We start from the raw sequence: 12,603 nt of genomic DNA, 5'->3' as shown, positions 1-12,603 counted from the left end.
AAATAAGCCAACTTTAAAGCATGGGTTAGAAAGCTGGGTTAATTGAGCCAATCACAATTAATATTTCATATAATTTAGGACTCAGGCAATGTTAATTTTAGTGAAGTTAAAACAGAAACAGGAAAGTTAAGAATGAATGTAATGGTATGCTAAAGATATCCATAAATGATCAGTAGTAGGATAAAGAATTGCTTTTCTTTGATTCAGTGTCCCTAGAGATTTATTTAGCTTTCTGAGATATCTATCTGAAATCTGAATTACAGCAGTCTAAGAAATTCTCTGGAAAACCCCAATTTGAATTAGTTTATATTAAATTGTAGAAACATAAGTATGTGTGTGTGTGTTTCTATTTTTACATAAACTATCTCAAATTGGATTTTCTTGTGGATCTCTTAAACTGTCAGATAAATCTTCTCATTGCAATTCACTGCTGCCTGAAAAACACTTTTTGCAAATATTCCCTTGTGGGTAAAAAGTAGACAACTGTTGAACTATTCATAAAATTGTTTCCATCACAGAAATCTGTTGTGTAATATGAGTTAATTAAAGCTAAACCAAGCTTAACGACATCAGTCCTGAATCTGTAGCAGAGCTATTAGAAAGCAGACACTAAATCTGAGTTGGGTCGAGAGGTGTGATGTGTGGTCGTCTGGGGGGGGAGGGGGGGAATCAAAATTTCATCTGATTCTATGATGATAGTTGCAATTCTGAAGTCCCGCTATGGATAAATCACTGAAAAGCCCTTCATTTCTTAGCAAAGTCATATTGGAAATGTACAATTCATTCAACAGACCATCTTTGATGTGCTCACCTTTCACGCTCTTGCTCCAAGAGGTTGGTAAAGTCATCGCTCTTGTTCATGTAATCTGTATGTTTATGCTTCTCATTTTCCAGCTCGTAAACTGTGCGACGGTGGCATTTTTCTGCCAAGAGAAGCTGTTCAAGCATGCGCCGGTATGTTTCTTTTTGCTTTTCTTCAAGTCTGTCCAGCTGGTTTATTGAAACATAAAATGGACTGTGTTAAATCTGTTGTTGGACGGTTTTAGTAAATCTACTAAATAAGAATGTTGTGTTACATAAACTTGACATGGCCTCTTTTATTTTTCATAAGCAGACATAAGTAATAAAACCCACTGTTCTCCATTTATTTCTATTATTTATTTTTGCCTGTTGTAGACCAACTGCAGAGGAGGAAGAAAGTTAAAATGTCAGTCATATCAAGCTACTTCCTAAAAGAAGAAGAAACTGAGTTTTTAACCTTCACAAGAGACTTTAAAAAATTGAGGAACTGACTGCTTATTAGGTATGGCATTTTAGATTTCAGTACAAAAGGGGAATACAGTGCTCCCTCGCAAATTCCAGGTTTGGGTTCTGCACATTTGCTGTTTTGTGGATTTTCCCATCCGGCCCGCCCTCCCCTCACAGGCAAAAAAGGACTCAGTTTGAGGCACGTGACCCGGCCCGCGCTTCCTCCTCAGCCTCCTGCAGGCAGCGCCAGTAGGCCCTGCCTGCACCTCATCACCTCAGGAACAACAAGAAATACAGTACAGTACGTTAAAAGAGGAAAAGAGGGAGGGAGGGAGGGAAGGGGGCTATATTTATTGAAATAAATAGAGTGCCGCTACTTTGCGGTTTTTCACTCTTTGCGGGCAGGCCTGGAACCTAACCCTCGCGAAAAGTGAGGGCACACTGATAGGGCCGTCACCAGAAAAAAATTTCGGGAGGGGTTTTGAACATTTCGGGGGGGGGGGTTAACCCCTAGCACACACCCCTCCCCGCTACAAACCTGTCAATATCTGCTTGAAATAGTGCCTGGAGGGACTCTTAATGTTTTGTGTCTCATAGACTTAGCATGGGGATTTGGTTAACCAGTTAAAATTCATGAGTAAACCAGGTTTTTTTTATAACCTGAAAAATTTCGGGTGGGGGGGGGGTTTGAACCCCTAAAACCCCCCCTCGCTACAGGCCTGCACACTGTACCTTACTATGGGCCGGGCTGTGGCGCAGCTGGCTAGTAACCAGCTGCTATAAATCACTACTGACCGAGAGGTCATGAGTTCGAAGCCCGGGTCGGGTTAAGCCTCCGACCATAAAAAATAATAATAATTAAAAAAAAATTGCCCCGGCTTGCTGTTGACCTAGCAGCCCCGAAAGGCAGTTGCATCTGTCAAGTAGGGAAAATTTAGGGACGCTTTATGCGGGAGGCTAATTTAACTAATCTACATCACCATAAAACTGCTCACGAGGAAAAGAAGAGGAAGAACAGCCACCAATGGACGGTGAAGCAACAGCTCCCCCTGTGGCCGGAAATTGTGAAGCTGGAAAGATGTTAAAAAATGCCTCTGTGTCTGTCTAAAACTGAATGTTGTTTGTCTATTGGCATTGAATGTTTGCCATATATGTGTTCATTGTAATCCGCCCTGAGTCCCCTTCGGGGTGAGAAGGGCGGAATATAAATACTGTAAATAAATAAATAAATAAATGAGAAAAGGGAAGATTTCCAGCAAGGTTTGAAACAGGAATAGATGCATCAATTCAGATTTGTGTGAGTTCCTTCATTAGCGAATCTATTCCTGTTTCTATGCTATTGTGAGTTTTTCTGAAAATTCATATAATATATATATATATTTGAATACATGTTAGAGAATACACATTTCTAAATATATATTTTAAGTGCTACACTTCTAAATGTATTTTATCTTCCCCACTTATTTTATGAGGATTTTGGTACATTGTGAAACAAACCCATTTTGAGTAACAACTGGAATTCATGAGTATTCTAGTTTACTGGTACACTCTGAATTATATTGAATAAACTGCACAAAAAAGTTTAACAATCTTTGTTTTAAAATTCCATGATTGCTGTGCCCATGCTATTAGTGAAGGTGAAAAATAACCAACCCCTCGCCCTTTTTAAGATGGAAGGAATGAGAAGAGCAACACAGGGGATCAAGTACTTCTTCCCCTCAAACAAATACTTCATGATTTTTGGGTCATTGCCTGAACTTGATGAATCAAGTTCAAATAATCATGGGGATTCCTTTTGATCATTTCATGAGATGATATTGACAAAAATCAGCAGACGAGCACAGCATGGATGTACTCGAGTCAGTAAAACAATATGAATCGGACAGACAACCTATCTCATTATGAACCTCTCCAGATGTTGGGATCTTCAAGAGAAGCCCTCAGAAAAAATCACCACCAAGAATGTGTTGTTCCCAGTCTGTGGGATATATAACTTCCTCTCAAAATTGCAATCAGTTCCCACTCCTATTGCTCGTAAGGAAGGGTGTGAAGAAGACACAACACTTTAAAGTAGGCTTTAAACTATTCTGATGTTTACTGATGTTATTGTATGGTACTCCCCCCCCCACCAACCCTCCCCCTCTCTTTTTATATTTGTTAGTTGTGGCTGCTGCTTTCATTTTTTGTGTGTGTCAGGAGCAACTTGAGAAACTGTGAGTCACTTCTGGTGCGAGAGAATTGGCCATCTGCAAGGACATTGCCCAGGGGACTCCCTGATGTTTTTGATGTTTTTACCATCCTTGTGGGAGGCTTCTCTTATGTCCCCGCATAGAGCTGGAGCTGATAGAGGGAGCTCATTGTTGGAAATCATCCTGGACTACACAAGTCTCATCTATTAGTTATGTAGTGGATAGATAAGACTCAGGGAAACCTCTCTATAATCCCATGCATGCCCAGACAGGCTTTGCTGATTTCCCTCTGTCCTATCCTGTTTACATCCACTCCTTCACCTTGTTGTTTTAGCAATGTGATCTCTTCAGGGATGAGGTAACTTCCTCTATCTAGATTGGAATGTTAATTCCCCCAAAGAAGGCTTGGACCATGCGGCCGTAGCCATATCTCCCTTTTTTGTCTTCCTACCAAGGAGGACACATTTTGCCACTCTCCTAGGCAAAATGTAGCTATCTAGATATTCTTTGTTATTTTTACCTGCTTACCTTCCTTAGTGCTAGTGCTAGCTTAGACAGCTAGTTAGTTCCAAAACCTTTTCTATCCACAATGGATTTCTTTTTTACCTCAATAAATGCTTTTTGAACTTTAAGGAGACTTTGCAATCCTTTGCCATCCTAGAGAAGAAAGGCTTCCCTAAACTCACCTCACATAAGTTTCTGCTGCTTATGAATCGTGGTTCTGCCACTCTGCTATATTTTAGGGAATCTCCCTCAGAAAGAGGGTTATTTTTTGAGTCTAACCGCTCATAGATTCCCAACACTCATCCGTGCTCTCCCCGGGTTGGATTTGAACCTGGCAGCCTTCAGGTCAGCAACCCAACTTTCAAGTCACAAATTTACAGAGATTGCTGGCAAAACCAGTTTTGCAAACACTAGTTAGCAATCTAGGATTGCATCCTTTTGATTGAAAGCATTGCACCACCTGTAAGCACCTTAAGCAAACTGTCACCTTTAGGAGTGCAGCAACTGATAAAACCTCTGTGCAGTTCGGGAACCACAAGCCTGCAGTCCTGATCAAGAGTTGGAGCAAGCAGTGGCCAGCTCAGGACATCACAGCCTTTCTGATTTCCCCCTGGCTGTTTTGGCATTCAATGCCATCTCCTTCAGGCATTTTGGGCAAAAAGGAGAACGTCTACATTCACAGATTTAAAGCCTCAGCCTAGAAGACCAAAGAATGCAGAAAACAGAGTACAGTCAGTCTTCCACATCCATGGATTGTGAATTAATGGATTCCACTATCCAAGATTTGGGGGGCAGGAGTGGAATCCAAAAAGGCCATTTTGTGTTAGGGGCGCTATTTTAAGAAGCTACTGTATACAATAGGATCGGAGCTTCATTAGATTTTATCATCCATGGGGGTCCCATAGCAACTGAAGAAGCCAAATGCCTAGCTGTTTTACTCATTGTATGTTTTAGATCTGTTTCTAAAGCACTGATATATGTGTGCGTGTGTACATACATACATACATATATACATACATACACAAACACAGTGAGTGAGTGAGAGAGAGACTGATTAACTGCATTCTTCTAGGAACCAGATCAAACTTGAAAGAGCTGTTGTTGGTTTGCTTTTTCATCGCACACATACATATAATATATACTCTCATTGTGTTACTGGGTTGGGTTATGTAAACAACTGTGTTGTGGTGAACCAAAGGGCAAGTTATTTCCTCATTTTCTGCAGCAAATTCAATAGTTTTCACATGCTACCTGTATTACATGTCACTATGATTTGGTCATTTTTGTGATAAACTATTCAAGAATTTGTAGTCACAAACATACAAATGACATTAGTTTCAAATGCAGATCTTTACAAGACACTTTTCAGTGCATATTTGCTCAAAAGTAAGCATCTCAGATGCCAATAAGACTCCTGTGTTAAATATCTATATAGGGTGATATGTTTATAATCTATTTTCTAAAGTGTGTGGAGTTATCAGCAATTGTTTGCAAAAATGAAACAAGCTTGGTGCTAACAATAGCTTACCAACTGTAGGCACTAATACTGTCCTTCCACTGATGGTACAGGAGAGGAAGACAGAATGCTAGGATATCCTGGCATTCTATGATAGTACTCCTTGTTGGTATTAAAAATAAACAGCAAAGACAAGCAAAGTATCTTGATTCACTGAGTCAGCCTGACTCAAAGCAAAAGGTACTTACCTCTGAAATTGGCTTCTCATAAACATCTTCTCCAGCTGACTTCTCATGGGCGAGGAGAGCATCTCTATGCAATATTTTCAGGACATTCTGTGGAGCTGCAGATCCATAGTGTGCCTCCAGAACATCAGGCCTGACTTTCTCTGTCTTCAGCATATGGATCACATCTTCTCTAGCCTGCAAGTTCACACTTCAGTATTATTAATATTGTTCCTATTAACCCGATAGTCTTCACATACTGAAATAGCAGAGCTTGATAAAGCTATTGCTTTGAATTACAGCACACATTCTGGAAACTATAGTCCAGAAAACAACTGTCCAAGTTTTGTGGAAGGACATTGTCTGCTTTTGAGTTACTATAACCATGGCTTCCTATGTTGCCACTGAAATGGGAGGAGCTCCCTTTGCTGGTAGTAGTAAAAGGTAAAGGTTTTCCCTTGACAATAAGTCCAGTCGTGACCGACTCTGGGTGTTGGTGCTCATCTCCATTTCTAAGCCGAAGAGCCGGCATTGTCCGTAGACACCTCCAAGGTCATATGGCCAGCATGACTGCATGGAGCGCCGTTACTGTTTGCTGTAGTAGAAGGTTGTATTTTCCTTCTTTGGGAGGCCCAATATTGTGGATGAAGAAGAAAGATTCTGCCAAGGATTTTGTTTTACTTATGGAACTGCTCCAGTCAGCAGAATGAGGAGCCCTTTTATACTACACAATTACAGTCAGCCCTTCACATCTCCTGGGGTTAGGGGCATAAAATACCAATAAAGGTGAAAAAATGAATAAAAATGTTATCATTTTACCAAGGAAGAACATCTCTCTGGGGATTTTTAAGTCTTTCAACATGATGCCTGATTGACTGTCTCTGGAAGTTGACCATTGAATTGCACTGGAAGACTTACCACCTCATCAGATGGGAAAATTGTCCATCCTAGGACACTTGCGCCTCTCTTCAGGCACTGAGCCCACTGGATTCCCCTCAAATGACATTGATCTACCTTTGGTAGGGCTCCATGCCTGAAGAGAGGTGCAAGCGTCTCAGGAGGCAGTAGCAGTAACAACATGGGAGGCTTTCCGTGCTGCATGAGACATAAAGCCACAAGAAGAACTGAAATCAAAATTTGGAAACTTGACCTGGCTCCAATACTACCAACTAAAAGAGTCCTACAATAAAGATAAAATTCAGGGTTTTGAGGATAAAATATCACCTTGGGACAAACTGCTACCTAAAGGAAAAAAGACAACTGCAAGGACATATAAAATATTATTAGAATGGAGTACAGAAAAGGAACAAATAAAAGAGCGCATGACAAAATGGGCGAGAGATTTAGGAAGAACTATTTTATTAGATGAATGGGAAACACTATGGAAAAAGAAGTTAAATTACACATATGCCTATGACCTGAAAGAAAATTGGATAAAGATGTTCTATCAATGGCATATGACCCCGAGAAAGATGTCGAAATTCACTAAAGGCCAAACTATCACATGTTGGAAATGTGGTAAAGCTGAAGGATCGTACATACATATGTGGTGGACCTGCGAGAAGATAAAACCCTACTGGAGAGAGATCCATGACAAATGTCAGAAGATACTAAAAGCAAAAATCCCATTACTGCCAGAACACTTTCTACTGGGTATGACCAACATTCAATGGGGGGAAAATGAAGACAAAATATTTATGTACCTCACAAGAGCTGCCAGATTAGTACTCGCCAGGTAATTGAAACAGAAAACAATATCAAGAAAGGAAGAATGGATAAAGAAAGTGTTCGATATAATGAATATGGATTATTTAACTTTTTTGATATTAAAGGTACGGAATAAATCAAAGACGAAGACGGATTGGACGCTGGTAAAAGATTGGATGAAGAAGGAAAAAATCAGAATATTGATATAGCAACTATCAATGGAAGACGACAGGTGTATTGTAGAAGTAAAGTATGTTAACAACAGACATTACACTATTATAGAGAAGAATGGAAGTCAAGAAACGACCTCAACCTTCCCCTTTTTTCCTTCCCCCTAACCCTACTACCCCCATCTACCCTACCCCTCACCTCTCCCTTTTTCTTCCCCCCCCTCTTCCACTCCCCCCTTTTTTCCCTCCACCAAAGGTGGCTTTTATTGCTTTGTTTTTGAAAAACCCAATAAAAACTATTTACATAGAAAACAATGGGGGGGGGGGGGAGCCCGGGCAGCGATGCTTCTCCTCAAGGGATAAGGTGAGGGATGAGCGACGGGTTCCTCATACCAGATTCGCTATGATCCATGGCGAATCCCCCTGGTATCACCCGGATCATGGACCTCATGTCCTTAGACATTTCCTAGATAGCTGTTCACTCTAGAAATCTCTAGGTTCTCCAGCATGTTTGGAGGAAATTGACCATAAAGTCAAACTGGAGAATCTAGAGATTTCTAGAGGGAATAATAATACATTTATTTCTTACCCACATCTCCCCATATTAAAATATTTTAATCAAATCCATGAATAACCAAAATCTGAAAAGTCAAAACCACAAATGTAAGGGGTCAACTGTATCATATTATATTGTTGTGTGCCTTCAAATGATTCCCAACTTATAACAAATTCAAAGGGAACATATTATGAAGAGTCCTTGGTAAGATTTATTCAGAGGGAGTTTTGCCATTGCCCTCCCCTTATGCTGAGAAATTGATTTGCCCAAGGCCACTCACTGGGTTTCCATGGCTAAACAGGAATAAAACATTGGTTTCCAAAATTGTAATCCAGTATTGAAACCATTACACCACACTGGCTCACCTTTGTGGGGAATATCAGATATTAATCTGGATGTTGCATTTGGGACTAGGTGCAGTTTTCACATAGACTTCAGGAATAGCCCATCTAAAGCACACTATAGGTGGCCTGGTGAAAACACCTGGGGCCTGCTTTTGCATATTCAGAGATGACAACCTGGCTGCAGTTACAAACAGAATGCTAGACAAGTCAGACCTCAAGCAAAATGCTCCTTAATTTCTAATAAGATTTTCTGGAGGGCATTCATGGCTCCAAGCATGTGCAGATTCCAAAGCTCTGCCATGCCTACTTTGTAGAGCATGCTGCTGTAACAGCTGCAATTTGAATGCCAAGGTCTGATACAGCACACCCAAGACTTATTTACTATGAATTAATTTCAACATATCCTGAAATTTTCTACATGGAACTGGAGTAATCTGTATCAATTTAGAATTCATTGATTTAAGGTATAATGTTACAAGTTCAGGAAATCAATCTGTTTCTTTCCTTTTAAAATCATTATTGATTTCAGTTTTTAGCCTCCCACAACTTAGTTTCCTAGCTAGTTGATGTGCAACATAAGATAATTAATTAGGCCTTTTGGACCAAAAGACAGCAAAGTTAAAGACAAATAGGCACATAATCCACAAATACTGTCCTTTCATGAAATAATTGGAAATTAATTGAATGTTATTAACATCCCTGAATGGCTTTTCTGGTTTTAATCATGGACAACTAGGAGTACGTATCTAAAAATGTTGTGAAATAGAAGATCAAAGTTTACTAAGTAGATGATTTTGTTCTGATTATACTACACCGCTATCTGTCAAACCCTGATTATGAGCTCTGTGTATTCCTTGGCCAATTTATTAATAGTACAACAGGTGCTGTGTACCAGTATGAGAAATAAGATAAGGTCATGGGTCCCCCAGGAAATGTTGTGGTCAGTATCACATTTTCTGAATTCCAAAAGACTTTTCAAACTGGACCAACAAACACTGTGAGTAAAATGGTCTTATGTTGAACTTCTAATAGGCATTCCGGTGATTGTTCTCAAACAGCTTCAAGTGCTAGAAGATAAATACGCTAGAGGTAGGGTAGTAAATCATTATTCCATTCTCACATCCAAGAATAAAAATAAGTTTCTTTGTGCCAGGTGAGATGACAAGAGTTTTTAAAAAATCATTTACATTTCACATTTGGGTGGAGGGGGGATTGCAAAAGGTTTTGTTTGCTCAGAAACTTTGTAAAATATAATCCTGCTGCAAAAGGATTACATTTTGTGCAAAATGCCCTTTTGTACAAAAACATTATTTGTGTATAAAAGATTTTGCATTTAAAATTCTACAGTATTTTGTGAAAAATATAAAGATTTTGAGCAAATTAAATTATTATAAAACTGTCTGCAAATGAATTCAGTGAAATTTTTCCAAATGCTCTCATAAAATGTCAAGACCTACCTTTTTATAGTGTACCATGATATATTTATTTATTATTTATTTACAGTATTTATATTCTGCCCTTCTCACCTCGAAGGGGACTCAGGGTGTATCACATTATACACACATAGGGTAAACATTCAATGCCCATAAACACATCAAACGGAGACCAAGACAGACAGACGCTGAGGCAATTTAACCTTCTCCTGAGGGGATGTTCAATTGGCCACAGGGGGGAGCAGCTGCTTCATCATCCACTCTGATGGCACTTCCACATTCCAGGTCGTAAATTAGTTAAACTTGCCTCCCCACTTTTATAAGTGGTACCTTATTTCCTACTTGATAGATGCAACTATCTTTCGGGTTGCTAGGTCAGCAATGAGCAGGGGCTATTTTTTATTTTTAATTGACGGGTGCTCACCCCACCACAGGCTGGCCTTGAACTCATGACCTCATGGTCAGAGTGATTTATTGCAGATGCTCAACAGCCTGCGCCACAGCCCGGCCCCAATTTCCACAGTCCAAAACAATTTCTTGGCTTCTTAAGTGTCTTTAACCAGTGATCAGTTCATTTTTGTGTACAACTCAAAGTGGGCTACAGTATATGTATAGTCTCACTTTTGTGGGGAGGGTATCAGGTTTGAAGAATGAGATGGGGAGAATTATAATACTATTGAATAGTGGAGTTTACTCTTAAAAGGAAAGTACTCAATATGTCTACTTCTGCTGTTTCTTAAAAGTACAAAGGAGTAGCTTGGCAGTACTCTATTCTAATTTCACGCAAAATGTTTTCTGAAAATGCTGGTATACCATGATGTAACCCCTGTAGCCACGAATACTGCTGAAAGGAAACAATGGCTGACATGACTGGGGTTCTATTTTCACCAGAAATGTTAGCTCAGTGTAAATCTATGCTGGAGCAGTTCTGGCTTAAGCATTTACATGCTGAACCTGGGGCCATGGTCCAGATTGACCTGGGACTGCATCAACTCTGCTTGGCTGTCACCTCCTCCATATCACACTGCTTCCATTCCTCCATCCGAGCTTCTAGCTGTCATGGGTGCCTCTGCTGATGTCAGACTATGGCACCCACATGACCAGCAAGGAGAAAGGGTTGTTCAACAAGAAGGACAGGGGTATGGCTGGCTAAGAGTGACAACATTAATACAAGGCATCTGCTTGCCTTGTACAGATCAGCACAGGAAAAGTGTCTGTCAGGACAGTGGATCAGATTTGATTCTGGCATTAAGACTCCCTCAAAGCTCTAGGATACTTGGTGAGCATGGGGTTTTGAGCCAATGTAGAAAAGTCCTGGGACATCATGTTTGTAGCATCAATTCGTCTGGGACATTCTCTTTGAAATTAGAAAGGGGACACCTTGTATTTAATGGTACCCTCTACACGTCAAAATGTCTCACCTGTCCTGTAAATGTCACCAACTATTCCTCTTACTTTTCCAAGGGGAGAGGGGGGAATCACACCAACCCCAATGCAAAATACTGCATTTTTACCTTTGAAGCCTTAACAAGACTTAGGACCTGGTTGTCTTAGGACCAGTGCAATGCCTATTTCCATATCTGTTTACCATTTACATAGAGAACATCAGTGAATGGTTTGTCCTGGTTGCTGCCACTGTTGGAGTTAAGGTGGGAGGGCAAACTTAAGGAGTCTTTTTCCCTGTGGTGCACCACTTATGGAATTTCAGCTGTAAGAAATTTACCTAAAACTTAATTTATTTGTTTTGGCGCCAAGTGAGGATATTTATCTTAAGCCTTTAACTCTTCACTCACTTATTGCAGCTTGCCATTAAAGAGAATGCATCTGTGGTGCACCAGCCATAGAAGACATTGTGCATATTTTGTTTGATTATTGTCTATATGCCAAGGTGAGATCCCAATATTTACACTTGTTTTTTGGTTAGAACAGCCAACTGGGATCCAATTGCCAAACTGTCTTATTTTCTTTCTGGGGGGAATCTACACTTAGTCCGCTGAATAGCCAAATTCATTATAAAACCGCCCACCTGAGAGATCTTTTTATCTCACAAAATGTGGTCCCTTCTCTGACTGATATTTTTACACCTTTGACTCTATTCCCCTTGATTTACCTTGTAATGTAATCCCATTTTACCAAACTTATTATTTGATTGCCATTTTATTGTCTTTTAATTTATTTTTGTTAATTATTGCAGGAGTTTTAGGATAGTGATCAGCGTCAGTTTGTCTGTGTATTTTTGTTTTAGTCTTTTATTACTGATATGGTCAGTGGACTAATCAATAAACATATCTATCTATCTAATGCAGCTAATTTCAATCCACTGTAATGAATTACAGTGGTGCGTTGTGTTCACATTTATTCCCATTGTTTTAATCTTACTTTTGTGACCAGACCTGCTAACATTTATAATCAACAGCAATGCACAAATAGTTTTCTCTGTTAAATCCACCACCTTTTTATCCCCCTCCACTGATTTCTGCATTTCCAAGCACTGATAGCACAGTCAAGACAATTTACATAGAATCATACTTAACACAGTTCCCTGACAGATATAAAATGCCTGTTGCCATTGCATATACACTAGAATTGGTTGAGTTGTACTCTCTAACCAGAACAGTCACAAGCAAACTACTATGGCATGCAAGCTTGCTATTTCACAGGAAATGTCTATCTAAATCACACTCGTCTTGCTCACTATACAAAGTAAAGACTAGTCAGCCTAGCTAGTGTGCTGCAGTTATCTGATGTATTGGTCTTTAAAAATAACACCAC

General features: G+C 39.8%; 1 protein-coding gene across 5 annotated transcripts in view; it reads right to left on the bottom strand.

Annotated features, from left to right (window-relative positions):
• The window catches only part of filip1 (filamin A interacting protein 1), a 153,811-nt gene that overhangs the window by 43,567 nt on the left and 97,641 nt on the right, over nucleotides 1-12,603 (bottom strand). For all 5 annotated transcript variants that reach the window (XM_008122107.3, XM_008122091.3, XM_008122080.3 and 2 more), the window contains 2 exons: nucleotides 5,646-5,819; nucleotides 812-990 (listed from right to left, as the gene is read on the bottom strand). In XM_008122107.3, coding sequence (XP_008120314.1) covers nucleotides 812-990; nucleotides 5,646-5,819 — 353 coding nt within the window. The remainder of the gene's footprint in view (nucleotides 1-811; nucleotides 991-5,645; nucleotides 5,820-12,603) is intronic.

The sequence above is a fragment of the Anolis carolinensis genome, chromosome 1 (assembly GCF_035594765.1).
Source record: "Anolis carolinensis isolate JA03-04 chromosome 1, rAnoCar3.1.pri, whole genome shotgun sequence".
Taxonomy (NCBI): domain Eukaryota; kingdom Metazoa; phylum Chordata; class Lepidosauria; order Squamata; family Dactyloidae; genus Anolis; species Anolis carolinensis.
This window is presented reverse-complemented; position numbering and strand designations above follow the sequence as displayed.